The sequence below is a fragment of the Equus asinus genome, chromosome 18 (assembly GCF_041296235.1).
Source record: "Equus asinus isolate D_3611 breed Donkey chromosome 18, EquAss-T2T_v2, whole genome shotgun sequence".
Classification (NCBI taxonomy): domain Eukaryota; kingdom Metazoa; phylum Chordata; class Mammalia; order Perissodactyla; family Equidae; genus Equus; species Equus asinus.
The window spans coordinates 37,921,152-37,943,503 of NC_091807.1; the positions used below are offsets into that span (position 1 = coordinate 37,921,152).

Sequence of the window (22,352 nt, forward strand, 5' to 3'; positions counted from 1 at the left end):
AGGCCTGCCACCTGGGAGCAGCCGACCTGATCAGGTCTGGGGGGACACCCAGACATCAGCATCTTCTGAAAAGACCCCAGGTCTTTCTAACATGCCGCTGGGGTTGACAACCACTAGCCCAGGTCAGGTCCAACTGCCACCAGCACTTAGAACACCCAGAACAGTTTGCTGAAGACCAGAGGCATCAACCCTGGGGGAACGGACCAGAGAGCGGACAGGAAGCAATACGTTCCCTTCCTCTTATGCCGTTCCCTGATGCTCCTTCACGTTTCCCAGTCTCTCAGAGCTGTGTGGATGGGGACAGACAGCAGCCCTGCGGGGCACAGCACCTGGCTGTTGAGAAGCGTGGAGTCTGTACCACTAAGAAAGAAGCCAGAGCATGGGGACAGGCAAAGCGTGGCTGTGTCCAAAATTCTTTATAAAGGGAATCTTTATTCCCTTTATAAACGTTTTGGAGCAATCACTGTAACTCGTTTAAATGAAATTATACTTTAAACGCCTAAAATTCAAATTCTTGCCACATTAGGATGAAATATCAAGGACTGCCAGCCTGTGAATTAAGTCACTAGAGTAGAAAGATTCATATACGCTAGTTGTTGGAAGCTCCTGCTGGCTGCAGTCTGTCCTGGTCTGAGGCTCCCTGGTTTCAGCAGCTTCCCCCACTGCCGAGGCAGCCCTGCTCACATGCCCCGCGCCAACGGGCCCACGGCGGGGTACTTTCTGTTCTTGTGTCCTCACTCACGCCCTCCAGGACAGGTCTGCTCTTCTGTTAGATTTTACTATTGGATGTCCACGCCAGGACCAGACGGTGTCATACACATTGGTGCACATTGTCCTGGAGTCATGTGCATGACTCACCAGGCCTGCATTTCTCCCAACTTGACATGACTTAGCACGGCTTCTAGGGGGACAACGTCAGCTTCTTGGACAGAAGACATTCATGTGAGGGGAGGGACTGAGGTTTGCAAATTGGCAGCCTGGAGCCTGGGGGGAGGTCTTATTCCTAGCTTACAAAGGAGGAAGCCACTGTTCCAGAGGTGATGTGCTCTGTCCTAGTCACGTGGGCCCAGGGTGGAGAGCCCGCGTCTCGCGCCCGGCTCTTCCGTGCTGCTCAGGATGGCGTCTGAGCCGGCGGGATGAGTCCCATCCCTGAGCAGGGGCCAGCCAGGAGTCTGGTAAAGGGCACATCAACTGGGGAGGCCTCGAGAGAGCGGGATGGATCACAGCTCTCAGAGGAATCACAGAGCACAGCCCTCCACTCCGGCATGGACTCGGAAAGGATTTCCAGAACTGTGTAAATCTCCCTAGAGGCACGCTGGTGGCATGGGCAGGACAGCACATGCTAGCGATCCAAATCATCTCTGGGGTCCACAGTTCAACTCACCGAACGTGAAGAATAACCAGCATACACCGAGGTCGCTCATTTACATTTCTAAATAGAAAATGTTAAAGTCTGTTTAAACTTGGCCACTGTCTCACAGTTACCTTTGGGGTGGGTAATGCCGGAAGAACACGGCCACAGATCTGCTCGGGGCACCCTGGCACGGCCACCTCCCGGGGGGCTGCAGGCCGCAGCACGGACAGGCAGGCACACTCCCTCTAGACGTGGAGCTCCCTCAGCTAACGAGGACTGTGGTGGTCAGTCTTCACGTCAACGTGGCCCGAGCCCCCGGTGAGCCCACGCTGATCTGAGCGTGATATGAAGGCACGTGGCGGATGTGGTCAAAAGCTACAGTCAGTTGGCGTGAACTAAAGGAGATTAGCCTGGATAACGTGGATGGGCTTCATCCGATCAACGGAATGCCTTCAGAGTGAAAACTAGGGTCTCCCGGAGAGGGGGACATTCCACCTCAAGGCTGCAGCATCGGCTCCTGCCTGCATCTCCAGCCTGCCGGCCCCCTACAGATGTCAGATTGTCAGCCCCCACAACCGCGGGAGCCCCTCCCCTGGAATACGGAACCTGTGGGTTCTGTTTCTCTGGAGAACCCTGACTAACACAGTAACTAATAGTTTGGAATGTCACACTTGGCTGTGGGCCCACAGAATCTGTCCCCCTTTGCTGATAGGGACATTCACATCCACCGGGCAAGAGGGGCTGGACGGTTTGGATTCCAAACTCTGAACTCCTTTACCCCAGGCCACCCGATCCACACCAGCAGGCACGAAGCAAGAGCCAGACTTCACCCCCAACTGCAAAGATTCCTTAAGATAAAATCTGGATGCAGGGTATGTGAAATTTGAGGCAAATAACCCAAATTTCAAACTAGGGGCAGGGAGGAGAAAAAAAGAGCTTTCCTTGCTTCTAGGAAAGTTAAAAAAAAAAAAAGTCACAAGAAGGCTGAAGAATAAACAAACAAATGAAGGAATTCAAAACAATTACTCTAAATTATAGCTTTAACGTTGCAAACACTTACAGATTTATTCCTGTTTCGTCTCCACAGAGTCTAACAGACTTAAATAGCTCCCTGAGGGATCCGTCTTAAAATCGGATAGGTAGAAAAACAGTGACTAGAAGGAACCTGGTAAACTGTAGTTTGTTGCCCAAAGAACAGCTTTCGATTTCAAGTTAAACCACAGACGGTCTGTTTACGAAGAGCGACTACTCTTCAGAACTGGAGGATGACGAAGGGAACCCGTCTGTCCGTATTTCACAGCCAGGCTGTTTGTCACAGCAGCTAAGAGGAATGCCCTCCCCTGACTGGCCGAGATGCTAACTAACCTGACCAGGTGCTTCAAGGAGGAGAATGGGGAACCCAGCATCCTGGTGGTGGGGGGGGGGGGGGGGGCACTGGAAAGGGGGACAAAGAAAAAGGGAGGAAGGAGGGATCCACTTCCTGCTCTGTTAGAATGTACGCTTTTCTCATAGCAAGACTACACTCAATTGTTTTAGAAAAAATATATAAGACAAAAATAACTTACTGTGTAGGCAATTAATGCTGGTTGGCATAGCGATCCTCTTAAGTTAAAGGGAATGAGCATGAGAGGAAGGAGGTAAAAAAAGAAAAGGATTCGAAAGCAAAATAAGAGGGAAAGACAGTAAGAGTTTTGAAGCATTTACATTGTACATACATATGCAGTTCCTGTGCGGGACACTTGGCAAGGTTTTTATTTTTACTTTTTAATATTTCTCACGGTCTCCATCAATACTTTTGTTCTTATCTGTGGTGAAATGCACATAACATAAAATTTACCACCTTAACCATTTCTAAGTGTGCGGTTCAGTTGTGTTAATACATTCTCATTGTTGTGCAACCATGAGAATAGTTTGTTAAGCTAAAAATAAACCCAAATTTAGGGAATTAATTTTTTGTATTGGCCGGTAGCATCGTACTATGTACATTTCCAACCAGCAAAATTCCGGGAGAATTCTAAATCTGCAGGCAGTCTCGGACACCTAGGGAAACTCCTTGCTACAACAGAAGATACAGGTGGTTCTCGAGCCAAAAAATAAGCTCTAGTTTAAAAATGAGACAGAACTCCACAGAACTGCTCCCTCTATCACCAGTTTCAAAAAATATTTGCTGGAAAACAAAAACTATTCGGCACCCGTAACACATAATCGTCTAAGGGTCTGACAACATCTCATAGAGATGCTGAGTACAAATCTCGCAGAAAAGACTGGAAGGAAAAGCAATTTTAAAAACACTGCCAAATACGTCCCTTTAAAAAATCTCGGGTCTGCGTGGAAGACATAAGAGTGGAATGTGCTGTAGGGCTGACGTCCCTTCCCGAATGACAAGCCTCTCGGTGGAGCAGGAAGCACGTGCTGGAGGGGTCCCCAGTACACCTGCTGGCACCCAGGTCCCCCAAAATGCCTCTCCTGAGGAGGTCATCCACCTGGCCCATGATGGGGGAGGAGGACAGCTATGACACAGCGAGGATGGAAACCCAAGGGAAAGAACTCTCCAGAAGGAAAAGCAGAGGGAGGTAAGGAGGGAGTCACGGGATAAACGACCAGTGGTCTCTGAATGGACCTGGGGTCAGCGAGGCTTGGCCCTTCAGAACAGAGGGCAGGTTGGGAGGTTTGGGTTCTGTCAGAAGAGGAAATACTCCATCAGGCGAAAGAAGGGAGAGGAGGGGTACCCTGCCCAGCGCCCACCTGCCTTCATCAGGACCAGGTGAGCCCCCTTGGGCTGCTCTGGCCCCAAGACAAGGACCAGGCCAGGGGTGCATGTGTCATGCTGCGGATAAGAAGCCAGGTCACCCTGTCCATAACCTGGGCGAGCCTTCGTAACAGAAGCGAGGGAGCCGCCACAGAGGTCAACGCATGGTTACAGCTTCCCAAGCCAGGCCAGGTCACCCAGACTCAGTCCACGGGATCAGGACCCCCAAGACCATGCAGTGAGCAGATGGAGGCCCGTGGCCCAATCATCACGGGGTCTGGAAATCACATCCAGGAATCCTCTTCCTTTCTCTTTTTCTTCCAACTTTCAACTCCTCCCCCATCTGTCCCCACTCCACTTTGGCCAGGGGGGTAGGTCACGGGGGAGAGACATGAAGCGAATGGGAAGAGGTGGGCAAGGTTGGATGCAGACCCTGTACAGCGGGGTTCTCAGCCACGGCACTGCGGGCATCGGGGCCACCCTGTGCACCACAGGCTGTTGAGCAGTGCCCCTGGCCTCTACTTCCCTGATGCCAGCTGTGACAAGTGAACTGTCCCCAGACACTGCCAGTGTCCCTGGTGTGAGACCCACTGGTCCACGGCCCCCACAACAGAGGGGCAGCGAGGCAGTGGCAGGGCAGCTTGCCAAGGTCCCCAACCCAGAGTGACTGGAATTTCCCGTGTCCACACTCTCGGGGAGCTGGGACTCAGTCCTGAGCCGCGCCCAGGACTCCCGGCCTGGCCCAGGCGCCTGCCTTCGTCTCCCATCCTGTCCTCTGCACCGGGATCTCCTGTTCCTGCCTGGCTGGGGGATCGGGGAGCAGGGGGCACACCCCCGTTTAGGGAGGAGGAAGCTGAGGCTCAGAGAGCTGAGTCTCACCTCTAGAACTGGGCCCAGGCCCCTGGACTGTGTCCCCTCGGCAAATATCTTTAGGTCACGGTCATGCCAAAGCCCCGTCTAGGGAAAACTGCGCAGGTTGAGGAAATTTACAGATTTAGAGCACCGACTGAGTGCTAATGGAAAACAATCGATGATGCTAACGAAATGACTGCCTCATCAACACATCATATTAAGTGAATCGGTTAATTTTCTAGGGCGCTCATCTCCCCGTGGACCCTGCGAGGCTCAGGTGGCGAGGTCTGGTCTGCTGTGCGTTGGCAGGAAGAGTCTGTGGGCACCAGTGAGGAGGGTGCCATCCCCACAACTGGAGGAAACCCAGTGTGGCCCCGCTGTGCTCTGAGTCTCTGGCTCCATGTTGCACCCGGCTCTTGGTGACCCATCTAAATGCTCTGGGTAGTTTTACCCCTGGGGGTGGGGAGCGAGCCCCGACGGAGGAAGGGGTGCCTCTAGCATGAACACAAACTGACCACCCCCCGCCACCAGCAAACGCAGAGGGATGACCCAGCCACTCACACTCAGAAGGATTCTGAATATGTCCCCGCCCCGACCCCTGCCCACGGGCTCTAAATGGGTGCAACCGTTTAGTGCAGGTGTCTTTCTCAGGGTGGGGGTGCTGAGGGTGGGATGGACTTTTAGAGGAGAAGGGAAAGAAGGCAGATGATGATGATGAGAACTAAGAGTGAGCTTGGAAACTAGTGGAGAGCAAAGCCGGGGTGGGCACGGGGCAGGTACCTTTATGCTTTTTGGCAGCGCCCGGCTCGGAGACACTCAGGGAGCTCTCTGACAGCTCATCCCCGTCGGGGTCCAGTGGGGCTTGGCTGCCCCATGCTGTGGCCTGCGACTCCTTCTCCAAGTCCCAGGAGTCTAGCTCACTCTCCTGGGACTCCAGGGCCGGTGGGGCCTGCGCTGACGCCCCTTCCTCGGGCGGGTCAGAGGCTGCGGCCGCCCCCGGATGGGACGGGGCGTCCTCCTGGTGGGCGCTGTCCATGGAGGCTGCGTAGTCCAGCATCAGTGTGGCCTCGTTGTCCTGAGATAGCGAGGTCTGTCGGGGAGGGGAAAGAAAAAGTCAGTGTGAGGGAAGATGACAAGGATGCCTGGAAGGCCGTGCGGGCGTGGAAAAGCCTGGAAAGCACTGTGCAAACATCATAACCGGTGATCTCAGTGTCAGAAGACACCCAGGTCCTCCGCGGAGGCAGCTAAGAAAACACGGCAGCTGCATTTCAAGGGGTGAAAATGCACCCCTGCATTCCGTGCTCACTGCAGACGGCGGGCCGCCTGGCAGGGAGGAGTGTGCAGGGTGGAGGGTGTTGACGAAGGGGTCAGCACCCTTCCCTAGCAGAGGGGCCAGCCAGAGGGTGTGTGGGAGCCCTGGAGGGCGATGCAAGAGTGAGCACGACCCTCTAAGGAGATGGCAGACTAAGTGACAGAGGAAGGGGGCTTCAGAGTCTCAGATTCTGTTTCTCTCTCAAGCTTTTGTTCCTAAGCATTTTTACACTTCCTGCAAGTGGAAATTAATGGATATACACTATGTATCCTGAGAATTATATTTGCATGTAAAACATAGGTATGTGCTAAACTAACCTATGGGATGGGGAACCGGGAAGGGGTTCCCTGGACGGTGGGAAAGTGACTGCGGGGGAGAGGGGGGCCTAGTGACCAAGGCACTTTTCTGACTCAAGTGCCGGCTTGCAGAAGTGCCCACTGACTCAAGAGGGGACAGGTCGAGCATCAGCAAAAGTAATAATCGCAGTGGGTTGGGAGAGTTAAACGTTAAGATCCATGAGTCCCTAATGATTCTGAAATCAAACCTTAGAGAAAGCACGGAGGCGGTGGTCACGAGTCTCGACCTTATTTTGTGCCAGTTCATCCAGGACGAAAGAAAACCCAACAGGTGGCCTGGGCGCTTCCAGAGACGCCATCGCCCCCTGCTGGCTGCCACTGGAAGTGCACTCAGGAAACCGCAGAGAGGCACCTGTGGGCCTAGAGGGATGCCCAAGGCCACCTGGGAGCTGTACCCGTTGGGACTTGAGCACCGGCCACCATGCCCTGAGCATTATACTGACCCCTTCTGACCCCTCTCCCAGCAGCTGAGGCGTGGATTTTCAGCATGCCCTCCCACCCTACCCTCTCACACCTCGAAGCATCAACCCAGCCTCCGTGTTCAAAAATCCTTCTTCCTCCCCATCCGCTCCCAGCTACCATATCCCCCAGCCACCCCTCCACTGCTCACATTCTCCTTGTTCATTCTGAAACATCAACAAAGAGGAAGGGACTCTGGGGTGCCTGTGCCCTGAGGGGCTGGCCTCTCCAGCAGCCTGGCCTGCATGGTGGCCACCAGGACTCACCATCTACCTGCACAGGTGACACAGAGCAGGACCAGGGAGGGAACGGGGCTCAGGATATGTTTTAAAACAATCTGCATTTCTCTCTGATTGCAAAAGGCAAACATATTCACGGCAAAAAAATTAAAGCGGGTTGGAAAGGCGTAAGGTGGAAAGTGAAAGTTCCCCACCCTCGAGGGTGGGAGGGTGGAGGTTCTGTCCCAGCGGGGAGTCTGACATCATGTCAGTCTTTCTCTTTCAATAATTTTTCTTCAAATGATTCACCAACTTCTCAACCAACAAAGCACCCCGGGTCAGAAACTCTCAAGTTTCCTTGATAAACAGGATAAGCTGTGTAAACACAGTACCGCGAATAACCCCTTGGTTGGGTGAGGAAAGTAATGTGACATTTGTAAATGGAACTTTCTGGAAGCGGACCAAGAGCTGGGCTGACTCCCACAAGGGGGCGGGGTGGTGGCAGGGACAGATGTGCGCGCCCGCGAGGCCGTACCTTGGAGACCCCGGATATGATGAGGGTGCTTTTCTTCCGAGGAGACTTGAGCTTCAGCTTCGAAGACTCGCTGAGCTGTCGAATGGCAACTTCAGCCACTGGGTCGGACCCATTCAACACCAGCAGTTCTGCGGAGGGAAGGCCGTGAGGACATATGAGCAAGAGTTAAGAATGTTGTTGACCCTCCGTCTACAGCTGATTGTGTGGTTACGTGCTCCTCACTGAGGTGCATGCTTAAGGTCCATGCATTTTATTGTACGGAAGTGACCCCTCCACCAAGGTGCTGAGAGACGACTAAAGCAGGGAAACTAACAAACCACCTCTCATCTTTCGGGGGATTCTGAACTTTGCAAGGCAATACAATTACTCTTTTTCTCTCCCAAGAGTGGTTAAACACACATGATGGTGTTCAGAGCCATGAAGGGCCAGCTCCTTCCCATGGTTAGAAATACCCCACCCCAGCCAACACCTGCAGAATGCTTAATGTGTACCAGGTGCTATGCACACTACTTCATTTTAATCATCCTGTGAACCCTATGAGGGAGGTTTTTTTTTTTTTTTGCTGAGGAAGAGTCACTCTGAGCTAACATCTTTGCCAATCTTCCTCTTTTTTGTATGTGGGTCACCGCCACAGCATGGCTGCTGATGAGTGGTATAGGTCCACACTCAGGATCTGCACCCATCCACTGAAGCAGAGCATGCCGAACTTAACCACCAGGCCACGAGGCCAGCCCTGAGGGAGGTACTTTTTTTATCCCCATTTGAGAAATGGGGAAATTGTCAAGCAGCCAGGCAGGTGGCAGAGCCAAGATGCCCAGCCAGGTCTCTCAGACTTGGAGCTGGTGCTTAGACCTTACGCTGTTCTGGTAAGGTAAACTTAAAATGGCAACGCCATCAAAGGAGCACGATGTGAACAGGAAGTCTTCCCGTCTGAGTTTTGGCCGTGGCCTACGGATGACAGATGCTACATTTCCAAAGGGAGTGGTGACTGGACCCATGCAGCCGAGAACTGCTTGACCATAACCCACGGGGAGAAGAGAGAAGGTCCCGAGAAAGGCCTTGGGGAGGACTCCTCAGGAAGAGCTGTGCTGGGGTTCTCAATGCCCCCAAGGGACAGGCGTGGGACTGCCACCTCCGCACGCCAAGCCCAGAGCCTCTGTGCTGTGCACGGAGAGCCCTGTCGAGGGGCCCCGTGTGCCTGAGAAGGCTACTGCAGCCCCCGGTTGCATGGTGGGAGCTGACGCTCGGGGTTGCACCGCTGCCCATGGACCAGGGGAGGAAGCCGCCTCAGGGTCTTTTAAAAAGGGATGTGGCCCAGGTGTGGGGACCGCTGCAGCGTGAGGCCGTGGGGCATCCTGTCAGGGGCAGAAACAGAGACAGGGTGCTCAGGAACAGCAAGCCCAAGGAAGGGCATTGCTGTGTCTAGGAAGTTGTAGCTGGGCAGACCCTGCAGCCTGTATCTGAAGAACCAGGAAAATGCCCACAAGGGAAAGAGGCCATTTCAACTTCCGCCAGGCTGAGAAAATACAAACCCTCAGATGAGAACTTTCTACCCCCCTCCCCTGCTCCTCCTTGCCCCATCTTTGACACTGACAAGGTCTGAGCAGGACTCAGCGAACAGGAAGATGAGCAGAGAGAAGCTGCTGGCCCGCCCCGTCTCTGACCCCAGAGCCCAGTGATAAAATTTAATCCCCAAATTTAGATTCTGCTGTGACTTCAAAAGGCAGTAACACAGCTCCTTAAAGATGTTTATGACCTGAAAGTGACCACAAAAATGGGAAATCGGCATCGAGACCTTTGGGGGAAACTCCTCTGATAAACAGGTTTCATGGGACCGTGGGAGAAAACAACAAAGCTGCTTTGATGATGATGTCTCCTGAGTCCCACTCATTTTATGATTTTCACCTAACTGCTATGTTGAAGGAGAGAAAAATAACGCCCAGAAACGTTATGAAATGAGGCAGAAGCTATTTTGTTAAGGCATTCCCTAAAACTCAAAGCTGATGCTAGCGCCGCTGCTGGACCTCGATTTCCCTTTTCTCCTAGTTCTTCACTTATTATTATAGAAAACTCCCCCCAAACTCCGGACAGGAAATGCGTGCTTCTCATCAGATGACACAGGCTGGTGAGCAGAGCCGAAGGAAGCCAAGAGGGAGACGCACCACGAGCCAGGGGTCCGTTACCTGTGTCTGAAGAGGAGAACGTCTTACTGACGGGAGCGCTGTGGCAAGAGATGGCTTGGACCGAGATGTCCTTCTCAATCACCTTCACCTTGACAGGCGTCCTCAGGGGAGACTCTGCCGGGGGGGGAAAAATCCCCATGGTGACAGCCCTCCACAGCGAAACCCTACCTGCCTTCCATGCAACTTCCAGCCGTTGGGAAAGCCAAGGGCTGAACCTCAAGATGTCTTAACAATCTCTCTTCTTCTTTTTTTTTTTTTTTAGGGGGTGGGAAGGGTTTGCCTGGAAGTGGTGTGGGGAGCCCAGGTTTAAATCAAATTTCAGAAACACTTTAATTAAAGGCAGAATTTCACTTTCTGTTTTGCATTTGAGAACTGGGCCAAGCAATGCAGGCTGGGAAGATAATAGTTTTGCATAAGCAGAAACCAGTATAAATAAAAAATAATACATCATAAATCATACACTTGCATGGAAGCTGTCTCCAGGGTGGGGGCTGTGGGGACAGGTACAGAATTCGGCTGGGTCTAAAATGGGTGCACATCAAGCCTTCTAAGAAATGATGTTTAACGTAAGAAACTCTACGCTGACTGCTCACATCTAACATTTCAAGATGGTGTGGTGTCCCCACGTGAACGTAATGCAGTACTTAACCACATCACGCATCTACTCGCTAGAGCTCAGCTTCAGAATATACCAGTGTTGACCCCTGCTTCAGCTCGCCATGTATTTATTTGACAAAATAGAAAGATGATTGCCTTAAGAGCAGTTAAGCAGAAGTCCTTCCAATTACTATCCTTCCTGCGCCTTGACATTTTCTGAAGCATCCTCAATACCGCCAACTGGCAGCCTTCTGCAGTTACAGAGGCAAGACGTCTACAAGGAAGCGTGACTTCAGAGTGTCTGCAGGGACGGCGTTCCCCGCTCTCTCACCAGAGCTGAGCGGGGACGCCCTCCCCGTCTCGAAGCGAGGCTTGGTTTTCACAGCAGTGACAGTAGTGACCACAGTCCCACAGGGCATCACCGTGCGGTCCTTTTCTATCTTCGCAGCAGGAACAGGGGGAGGCGTCGGCCAGGGTTTCGCTTCGCCGGGTTCTACGTAAGAAAACTGCAGAGAAGGCTGGTTACGCGCCTTACAGTCAGCGCGAAGACGGACATCCCACCGGGGAACGCCGACTTCCTCTGAAATATGCACTGGTCTCTCCCACTGATGCCACTGAGTATTAGAACTGACTTATAATTAACCCAGATTTCCCCAGAATTGACATGGGACGATGAAACCCATGCTCAAACCCAGCCACTCAACACAGAATAATTGGAGCAAAAGGTGGAGAACCAAATGAAATAAAAAAGCCATTTCTGGGTTAAGCCGATGTGAAATGGCACCATGGAAAGTCATATCATATGGCAGACAACTCAACCCCACCATGGGCAGGAAGGGTCCCAGCAAAGTCTGCAAATGGCCAGCATGAAAGAGCAACTCTACTGAGATGAGCTTCTTGTTTCACGGTGGAGCAAGAGCAAGACTCTGACACACACACGTGAAGATGCTCCTCGTCCCAAGTGGGCGGAGCTGGAACTTGGCCCCGGAGAGAATGACGTCCTACCTCTGCGGTGACCGAACCCGACACTGAGCTGCCGAAGGAGGACCCGCTGGTCAGTGTAAAGCTTTGTGGCCCAGAAGGCTGCTTCTTAAACAGATCTAAAGGAACAGTCGTCATGGCCAGCGGGGCTAAAAAAGACAGGAGACAAGCAAGGAGCTCCGTGGATGTTCCCACCGGGTTCCATGAGAGCAAAAGGTCAGCGTGACCAGAACGACCAGAACAACCTCCAGGTGGATGTCCTGTTCACTTGAAAATGCTCCAGTTTCAGCACATTGCAAAAACATCAATGTCATAAAAGACAAAGAAAGCCTGTAGAAATGTTCCAGACCAAGGGAGGCTGAAGAGAGATGAGGATTAGAGGCAATGTCTGATTCTGTGCTGGAGAGGGAAACAGCTGCTGTGAGGGACATTAGTGGGTCAACTGATGAAAATGGGAATACGGGCGGTGAAGAGCTGTCTCGATGCAAATTCAGGAAGCTGATAACTACTGTGGACGCTTAAGAAAACATCCCTGTTCTCAGGAAATACACACGGAAGAATTTAGGGGTAAAAGGCCATTGTGCATGCAGCTGACCCTCAAATGGTTCACACATTCACGCTCGTGTGTGTGTGTGTGTGTGTGTGTGTGTGCGTGTGTCGACAGAGCAAGTGAGAGCAACCACCACGTGTGAACACCAATAATAAAGGAAATGGGGCAAAATGTTAAAAACACATGAGTTTGAGTAAAGGTCGCATGGTTGTTCTTTGCTTTTTTTTTTTAAGGTGGAAATTTCATAGATCCCATCAGGCTGGACTGGGATGAAATTCCAATGGAAGGGGCAGGAGCGGTGCCCCAGGAATGCAGGAGGAGCCAGCTTCTCTGCAGGCAAACTGGCCCCACACTGTGTTCACACGGCTCGCCCTCTCTGGGAATGTCAGCTCTTATCTCAGGAGCGTCCCCATTATCTCAAGATGACAGCATCAAGGAAACTGCCTCAGAATTCTTATTCAGAACCAGAAGCTTGAATTGCTGTTTCCCGTGCCTTTGTGACTTTAGGAGATAACCAAATGGCCTGGATTTGTAGCTAGCCAAGCCAGGCAAATGTCCTCCTCTCCCAATTTTGGTATCAGACTTAAAATCTGATAAACACTGAAACATTTATACACATGCACACGTACAGGTCCAGTGTCCACTTCAGGGATTTCTACTTATTGTTGCTGTCTTGTATCTAAAGCATGTGTCCAATTGAAAAGCAGCTGTGGCTTATTTCACAGGAAAAGCCAGTTGAAATTCAGAGAGACAGGAAGGAGAATGGTGGGTGCGGGAGCCCCGGGGGAAGGACGGAATGGGGACCTGTTTAGTGGCAAGAGTTTCAGTTTTGTAAGATAAAAAGAGTTCTGAAGATGGACGGCGGTGGGGGTTGCACCACTATGTGAATGCACTTAATGCCACTGAATTTTATACTCAAAAATGGTGAAGATGGTAACTTTTACGTTATATGTATTTTACCACAATTGTAAAAAAAAAAAAATGAAAACGGGAGAGTCTATTGAGGCCAACACAGTTGAGAACTGCTTCTCTAAGCCAAGAATTCTTGAATAAACGATTTTGGGAATTTGTTAAACAAACAAACCACAAAACCAGTTGAACATACTCTTTCCCAAAATGTATGACCTTGTTGGTAACTGAAATTGACTTTCAAACAAATACTCCCCTGGGAAGACCCGGCATGGTTTCACGGAGGACCGGCCTCCTGTGCTGGGTCTACTGCCCACCCCTCAACAGCTTCCCAAGGCCACAGTCAGGGCGGCCGGATGACCCTCTCAGAGGGCAGGGCCTCCGTCCACCTGCTCCACACGCACCTTCTGAGGCTCGCCCATCCTGTGAAATCTGTAGGTACAACTCCTTCGACTTAGCATTCAGCTCACTGCAGAAAGGAAAAAGAGCTGTGATCCTGAAAAATGCTTAATTACTTTCTTGAAACAGTGTTTTTTTTCTGATTATAGAAAGCAGCACACATCACTATCAATATTTAAGAAACTACAGAGACATATAACCAAACATACAAAGATTATCTGCAACCTCACTTTCCATAATAGCTACTGTTTACAAATAGCTCCTGTTAATATTTGGTGACTAGTCTTCCAGAACTATCCGACAGAACTTTCTGGATGATGATGGAAATGCTCTAAATAGGTGCTATCAAATATGCTGGCCACTAGCCACATGTGGCTATTGAGAACTTGAAATGTGGCCAGTGCAAACTGAGAAACTGGACTTTTTAATTTTATTAATTGAAATTTAAAGAGCCACATGTGGCTAGCAGTTACTGTATCAAAGTGCAGCTATATAATTATCTAAAAACAAAACATAGAACCTATATATCCCGCTGCTCCTTTGCAACCTATTTTTTTCACTTAAGATATCATGGATATCTTTCCACGTCAATAACTAGAGAGCAACATAATTTTTAATAGGTATCTAGTATTCCACTATCTGGCCTTAGGAGATTTTATGTAGCCAATTCCTTAATAACCAACCCTTGATAATGGGTTGGTTGTTTCCAATATTTCATAATTATAAACATCCTCATACATATGTCTTTGCACATACTGTGTGATGATTTCCTTAGGAAAACGGTAATTGCCAGTCAAAAGGTACACATATTTAAGAGATTTTTCTTCTTTTTACACATATTGATGACCTCCAGAATGGGTATTCCAATTTACACTTTCATTGGCCATTCCTACCCTCTTATTCTTTACCAACCTCTAAGGTAAAAAAAACATGATCTCTTTTGGTTATGTTTGCTATTTCTGAGACTGAATATCTTTCCAGAAGTTTCTGGCCATCTATAGTTCTTGCTTTTGTGTTTCTAGTTCATAAATTTTGCCCAGTTTTCCAACAGAGTGTTCATATTTTCATTAATGATTTATAAAAGCCCTTTGTATTACACATGCAACATTTTCTTCCATTACTTTTTTTAATTGTTTATGATTTAAGCATCAGAAAGCGATTTCTTTATTTTTGCAGTCAGCCACTGTATCGAAATATTGTTTCTACTCGTTTTTCTAATATTATTTCTATCCTATATCCATTATTTCTAATAGTTTTAATTACTTTTCGTGAGTAGTCTAGATATGTAATAATATCATCTCCAAGTAATGATTAGTTTTGCCTCTTCGTTTCTAGTACTTGTACATGATTTTTCTTATCTAATTGCACTAACCAGTACTTCTAGAACAAAACAGGGGGTATCCTCTTGATGTTAGTGGGGCTGTTTCTGGTATTGATCATTTATAGTGATTTTTTAAAATTTTTATTTATTTATTTATTTATAAGACAGTGATTTCTAAAAATTTCAATACAAGAAGTGCCCATAAATCTTGTTCTAATTAAGATTTTTTAAATTAGGAATGGGCATTAAATGTCACTGAATGCCTTTTGGACATATATGGAGAGAATAAATTTTCTCTGATCTAGTAACACAGCCGATTTCATCCATAGATTTCTGCATATTAAATCCTCCTTACATTCTTGCTATGAACTCAGCCAGTCTTAGTGTACCAGTTTCAATGTGTTGCCAGATTCTATTCGATAACATTTTATTTAAGATTCTGACATCATTACTTATAAGTAGTGTACACGTTTCCCTTTTCCTATTCTCTTTCTCAGATTTTGCTATCAATCAGAAGTTTCTTTCTATTCTGCTCTGCATGGTGTGTGTTTCCAAAGCAAGTGGGAGGTGCAACGACAGGTCTCTCTTGTCGCAACAGGGCACAGGGTTGTGGGTGAAGGGGAAACAGATACCAAGAGCTGCCTTCAAACAGAATCTATGTTTGACTTAAAGCTATCTCAGATGCTTAATACGCTTTTTTTTTTTTTCTGGTGTGGAAGATTGGCCCTGAGCTATCACCTGTGCCGGCCTTCCTCTGTTTTATATGTGGGATGCCACCAGAGCATGGCTTGATGAACGGTGCCATGTCCGCGCCTGGGATCTGAACCGGCGAACCCCGGGCTGCTGAAGCAGAGTGCACAAACTTAATCACTTCACCACCAGGCCGGCCCCTGCTTACTATACTTTTTAAAATTTTGTTAAACTCTGTGTTGTTTTGGTATGAACAGTGCTACAGTAAAATGATGGCAGGGTCTGGCAGTCTTGCCTAGTGTGGCTGTGGAAACCCAAGCCCAGAACACGCGGGCTGTACGCACAAGGTGAGCTCCTCTTCCCAAGAGAGGTCGGTAGTGTTTTCTGGGAGGGCGCTGGAGAACTTCTGAAGGGGGTCGTTCAGCTGGACCACACACAGCGGGTTAACGTGGCCTGTGATCAGACAAAGGGGCACCGTATTGGCTTTTATTTTTGTTTTTTAATTGCTTTAAGACATATTTCATCTAAAAGAAAGACTGAATTAAATCCCTAAGGTCTTGGTCACCCACTTCTGTGGGTTCAGTGTTTCTTTTATGGCTGCTTCCTTTGGGGTGAAGCGTTTTCTACCCTTACTTGGCCCACAGCCCTGGGCTAGCCCCAGTGCCCCTGCTTCCCCTCAGTTCTGGCTGAAGGCACAGCCTCTGGGTGGGGGACCATCCCTGGGGGGCGACATCGCTACAGCAGAGATGTGCCTCCCACTTTTGGACAAGAGTAACTGTTTGCCAAAGGAAGGGCATCTGGGATGACTCCTAAATTGGGGCCACCTCACGGAATACCCATCACTCTCCTCACAATGGCTGTGTGTTTTTACACCTGACTCAGCTCAGTCAAAACCTTTTTTGGGGCATTTGATCCAGATAATAGGACATTCCACCAGCGGACAGCCGCTTCTGCTTCCAGACAGTGCTTGTCCGGAGGCAGAAAGCATGAATACACTGTGAGATCAATAATTCTGGAAGGTTTGGGCCCTTCACCACGTACCAGGCAGAGTTAGGTGTTCTGCACACATCATCTCACTAATCTTCACCTTCGAGGGGAGACCCAGACCCAGACAGCGACCTGCTGGCAGAGGCGAGGAACGGAGACCCTAACCCTGGCTGGCTGAGTCCAGGGAGCCCCTTCTCAGTCGCCAAGCAGTGCGGCCTCAGAGGACAACGTGCACGTGCTTTTACCCAAATAGTCCCCTACAACTAGCTCCACAATCTGGGTTGTCAAATGTGGCCCAATGTGCTTTTGGAACTAGAAGAAATTCCTTGCAAGTAAAGATAAGTAACCCCCAACATTCTCAGCCAACAAAAAAGAACCCATGCCTATGCTTAGCAAAGCTGAACCGCAGTGGAGAGACGTGTGCTCTCCCAGGCTGCTACGCGCTTGGAGGCGCAGCAGCAAGTCAGAACCACCCACAAGGAGTCACCCATCCTGCACCACCTCTGCCTTCGCTAAGAGAGCAGCCCGGAGGGAGCCCTGCTGATGCCCCACAAACCACCTGCGTGGCACCTCACCTGCCCGGAAAGCAGAAGGCGCCCTGACATGTATTGACAGGTTCGATAGTAAAAAAAAAAAAAAAAAAAAAATTAAAAAGAAAAGAAAAGTTATTTCCAGACTAAAAAAACCAAAAATGGGCAAAGCAACAGTTGCATTCCTTTCTCCACGTGTGCAAAATCAGGGTTGTGTCTGTAACCGTCTCTCTGTACTATTCCAGTTTTCGGGTGCTCATCTTTGCTCCAAGGCAGGGATCACTCTGCAGACCCGATGGGAGGGAGCACAGGAGACGTCAAAGGCCACTGAACCCACAGGTCCCCCTCCACTGGGCTCAGGCTGCAGGACAGTCACAGCCATGGCCAGCCCGGCTCCCTGCAGCGCTGTCACCTACCCGAAGCACCGGGGTCGTTTAGCAGCGAGGCTCGGATGTTCTTCACCAGTAATTTGAGCTCGTGAGCCCTTGGCGGCTTGCGAGGACAGGATTCCTGAGGAGCACATGAAGCGCGCTGTAGATTCTGCAAAAGGAAACCAGAGAGGTGACTCCCAGGGAAGACGGAGAACTGAGGCGTCGGCCGCCGGACACCTGTTACAGGGAGGGGGCTCTGTGGGAAAATCTGCATGGGGAGGCTGAACCCCAGGGTCTGCTCCGTAACTACTTTCCCGTCTTAAGGAAGGGAGGGCACCCACCAACCATAACCATTTCCCCTGCTCGGGAACGTTTTCAGACCCAAAGAAAGCAAGTGACGCAGCAGTACGTTCGGCCAGAGAGGGCGCCCCAGAATCTCGCTGTGTGTGGGGACCAGGAGAAAAGCTTGCTGTGGGTCCACTCCGACCCCAAGCCAGGTGCTTAAGGCACTGGGACGCCCTCTCCAGGCTTCAGGTGCCCATGGCCCACCAGCACCGGGTAGGACACCAGCCAGACACGAATGTCTAGGGCCACCAGCCTGTGACCACACCTTCAGGCAGACCCAGCATCCACATGGGGAATATCTAAGTATCATTTGGGTGTGGCTCTAGAGAGGAAACAGAGGCAGGCGCAGCTGGGACCAGCTTCAGTCAACGTGTCCTCAAAAGGCATCAAAGCATTTCCGACAGGGAGCCTCTCCAAGTCTGGAGGACCCCACCTTCAAGCCAGCCTTTCCCAAACTGGCTTCCACCTTTCACCCATGGCTGCGGGTTGTTCTTTAAAAGGGGCTCCTTAGGGACACACATCTGGGAATCCTGGGCTGGCTTCTCAGAGATATCGCAGGCCTCTACCTGGCGAGAACCTTCTGGGGGGGGTATCCTGGGTGCTGACACGACCTCAGAATGCTTTTTGGGGGCACGCTTACTAACTTCTCAAGTGATGCTAGCGTTCTCTAGGTCACCATTTGGAAAACCCTATTCTGAACCAGGACCTCGCCAACTGTGAGCTGCGGGTGCTGGGGTGCCAAGAAGCAACTGCAAAAGCCCATGAGCACTGGGGACAGAGCAAACCACATCTGGGATGGAGACAAAATGCTTTTTCCATTTGTACACGTGTGATGGTCTGTTTTATGCGTCAACTTGACTGGACCATGGGGTGCCCCAGTATTTGGTCAAACATTATTCTGGGTGTTTCTGTGAGGGGGTTTTTGGATGAGATCATTATTTAAATCAGTTAGACTGAGTAAAGCAGACTTCCCTCCCTAATGTGGGTGGGCCTCATCCCATCAGTTGAAGGTGAATAGAACAAAAGGCTGACCCCTTCCGAATAAGAGGGACTTCCTCATGCCTGATTGCCTTCAAACTGGGAGACCAGTTTTTTCCTGCCTTTGGACCTGAATTGAAACACCGGCTTTTCCTGGGTCTCAAGCCTGCTGGCCTTTGGACTGGAACTTCACCATCAGCCGTCCTGGGTCTGCAGCTGGCTGACTCACCCTGCAGATCCTGGGACCCGTCAGCCTCCATAATCATGTGAGCCGAATTTGGCTCATGCAATTACGGAGACTGATGATATATATATATAAATATATACACACACATCTCATTGGTTCTGTTTCCCCGGAGAACTCTGACTAATTCAATATATATGCTATTTTGATATATAAATGCTACAAATTTATTTAGAAGCATTATTGGATTTATGGTGGTTTGGCTCCTTTCATTTTCTGAATCCATGTATTCTAAAAATATACTAGTATTTTACAAAGTCTCTCAAATTTTGACTTTAAAACTTTACTGTCATATTCAAAATGGGCAGGCACCTCTGCTCTGAAATAAACCACCACAACAGAGTTACTGAAAGAGAGAGCAGCCGCGACTCTGCTCTCACCTCCCGGGAAGCATGGCCTGAGACCCTCTCTCTGGGGGGCTCAGCACCCCCGGCCGCATGCCCTGGGAAGCCTGCGCGAGCATCCACAGCTCTTCCTGTCTGCTTCCCCAGCCACTTCTGCTGCTGCCCTGCGCCCATCAGGAAGGTGCTAATCCCCAGTTTAACACAGAACACCGTGGTCAACTGCTATTGATCAACAAATCCAACAGCTTTCGTCTCCAGACTCTACACCCTAACAGCTGGTGATAGGTGATGCCCTCCCGAATAAGAACCAGAGACCAAGAGCCTGCATCATGAAAATCATACAAAAAGTTACATTTTCAAAATGACTTCACCAAGAACTCTATAATATGGATGGCTATTCTGCCATGCCACAGAAAATCACCAGAAATACGTATGAAAAATAACTTCAGGGATGATACATGCAGGTTTCGCATAATCATAACCAAAGATCAGCTCACAGTTGGGAGAATTAATTCTCCTTAGGCAACGGTTTTTAGATGTGTTGCCTAAGAAGCTTTGAGAGACCGAGGCCCATGAGGCTGCCCAAGGCAAATGCCTTGGACAAGAGTTCAGCCAAAGAAGCACCAGCCTCGTCAGGTGGTGGAGAAGGGCTCCAGAATGGGGGGATGGACCAGGGGGCCACACAGAGGAGGTCACCCCGAGTGTCCCGCACTGCCCAAGGGAAATAAACCCGCGAGAGGCAGATGCTACTGGAGGCAGGGCCAGGTCCTCAGGCTGTCCCCCAGCCAGGGCTACATGGTCTGTCCCTGCAGTGCCCTCGCAGATGTTCTCATGGCCGGTCGGGTTTCCCAGATACCTCAGTGCCAGGAGGATGAGGTCCCAGACAACAGGCTCTGAATGGACAGTGAAAAGTCAAAGTTTGGCTCCCAAAAACAGAGACTCAGGGCTAACTAGTGTTGGACCGCTAATTAGCTGAGCCGCCCAGATCCCTCTTCCCCCCTTCCCACGGGCTTTGGGACCCTGAACTTGAAGCTTCGTCCCCGACCGCAGTTATGATCCACCAGCAGGCACTCACGCCATCTTGCCCTACCACGAGGAGTGAGGGACCTCAGAAGCACACACGGCTTCTCCAGGAGAGGCGGACCTCGATCCCCAGCGGGGTCGCGAAGCACCCACCCGCCGCGAACGGGCTCACCTGAACTTCCCTCACGTCCGCGGGCTTGGTGCTCAGAACCAGCGATGGGGAGGCGGAGCGGACCAGGTGCTTCAAAATTTCCTTGAGCGTTTCAGACACTGCCTTCGCCTCGGCCGCCTGGTCCTGCCGAGAGGGGAGAAGTCATCAAATCATTTCATCGCCACACACGCGTGCGCAAGGACAGGCAGATGCTCGGCTCTCCTCTCCCGGTCCCTGAGAGGTGTCCGGGGGGCTGCGGGCTCAGATCAGGACAGGCGAGGCACCCGCTAGTTCTCATCCGGGAGGGGAGGGTCCTTGTACTGATCTCAGAAGTGATTCACGCTCCTTATTTTCAGAAAGGGTAAAAATATAGCCTGTGCAGCTTAGAACTATGTTACTATTTCTGTGTATATCCCTTTCGGTCTTTTCCCCTAAACATATCGACCCGTGGTTTTTCTTTCTTGCATGACATTTGGTATTTTTTTAATTAAAAAGTATCCAAGTAAACGAAAAGACCCAATAAGAAGGGAGACAAGCTCGCAGAAGGAGAGCGAAGCTGCACGACTTACGGTACCTGATGTCAACCTCTACAAAGCGACAGCATTTAATACCCAGCAGAAATGCGTCCACCTGTTCTACAATGTTCACAGCACTGCTGCTCATAATTCCACTACCTAAGTATCCACCAACAGCCAAACAGATGCATAAACTGTGGGGCAGTCACACAATGGAAGTCGACGTGGGCCCTCCCTCCCTCGTCTCCTCTGGCATAAACGCCGTCACTGTGGGCTCCAGCCATCCTTGCCCTGCTCAGGGGGATGGGGCACTGAGAGGACTGGACTGCCAGCAGGACTACAGACCTACCGAAACCTCCTGAACTGTGGAGCTGGAGTGACTTCAGAAATTCGTCTGCAGTGGCTCAAGGACGACCAGCTGGCCAGGCCTTGTTACAGCAATCTTACTCCAAATCAGCCATTTATTGAAAATCTACTTTCTGCCAGGAACTCTCATAATAATCAAAATAGCTAATACCTATGTCACTGTTAGGGTGTATTGCTTTATTCTACGCACTTCTATGTATTAACTAATTTAATCCTCACAACCACCTTGAATACCATTATCCCCACTTTACAGAAGAGGGAACTAAGGCAAAGAGAGGTTCATTAACATGTGTAGGGTCACACAGCTCACAGGTGGCAGAGCTGAGAGTCAAACCCAGGCGTTAAGGCTGCAGGGTCTGCGCTTCTAACCACCCTGCCATCACTTTCCTCTTCAATAGGTCCTTGACAGACTTAGCTTTTTTTGACTTGAGGTGAAATTCGCATCTCATAAAATTAATCATTTTAAAGTACACGTTTCAGTGGCTTGAGTACACTCACAGTGCTGTGCAACCATCACCTCTATCTAGTTCCAAAGTATTCTCATCACCCCCCAAAAGTAAACCCCTTACCCATTAGCATTCATTCCCCATCACTCCCCCACCAACAGCTCCGCCAACCACTCATCTGCTGTCTGCATGGATTTGCCTATTCTGGATATTTCACAAAAATGGAGTCATACGACACGGGGTCTTTAATGTCTGGCTTCTTTAACTGAGCATGTTTTCCAAGTTCATTTCTATTACGGCATGTGTCAGTACTTCATTCTTTTTCATGGCTGAATCATATTCCACTGTGTGGATGTACCTCATTTTGTTTATCTACTTTTCTCTCATTCAACCCTCACAACTTCCCCTCTCTTTACAGAGAAGGAAACTCAGGGTGAAAGATGAATTTGGGGGGGCTCAGACATCAGCGTTCATCACATCTTAGATCCCCAGAGCAGCTGACTTGAGAACCTTCCTTTAATGGCTTCACCCTACGGAAGTGCTTCACTGGGGGGTCGTGCTTTTCATTAATACAAGGAGCACGTGGT

The 22,352-nt window shown here is 50.0% G+C and overlaps 1 protein-coding gene across 2 annotated transcripts in view; it reads right to left on the bottom strand.

Annotated features, from left to right (window-relative positions):
• C2CD2 (C2 calcium dependent domain containing 2) overlaps positions 1 to 22,352 on the bottom strand; it is a 54,268-nt gene that overhangs the window by 6,956 nt on the left and 24,960 nt on the right. For both annotated transcript variants that reach the window (XM_014839268.3, XM_044750784.2), the window contains 9 exons: positions 20,460 to 20,582; positions 17,399 to 17,522; positions 15,810 to 15,918; positions 13,460 to 13,524; positions 11,621 to 11,745; positions 10,947 to 11,121; positions 10,019 to 10,132; positions 7,836 to 7,963; positions 5,736 to 6,045 (listed from right to left, as the gene is read on the bottom strand). In XM_014839268.3, coding sequence (XP_014694754.3) covers positions 5,736 to 6,045; positions 7,836 to 7,963; positions 10,019 to 10,132; positions 10,947 to 11,121; positions 11,621 to 11,745; positions 13,460 to 13,524; positions 15,810 to 15,918; positions 17,399 to 17,522; positions 20,460 to 20,582 — 1,273 coding nt within the window. The remainder of the gene's footprint in view (positions 1 to 5,735; positions 6,046 to 7,835; positions 7,964 to 10,018; positions 10,133 to 10,946; positions 11,122 to 11,620; positions 11,746 to 13,459; positions 13,525 to 15,809; positions 15,919 to 17,398; positions 17,523 to 20,459; positions 20,583 to 22,352) is intronic.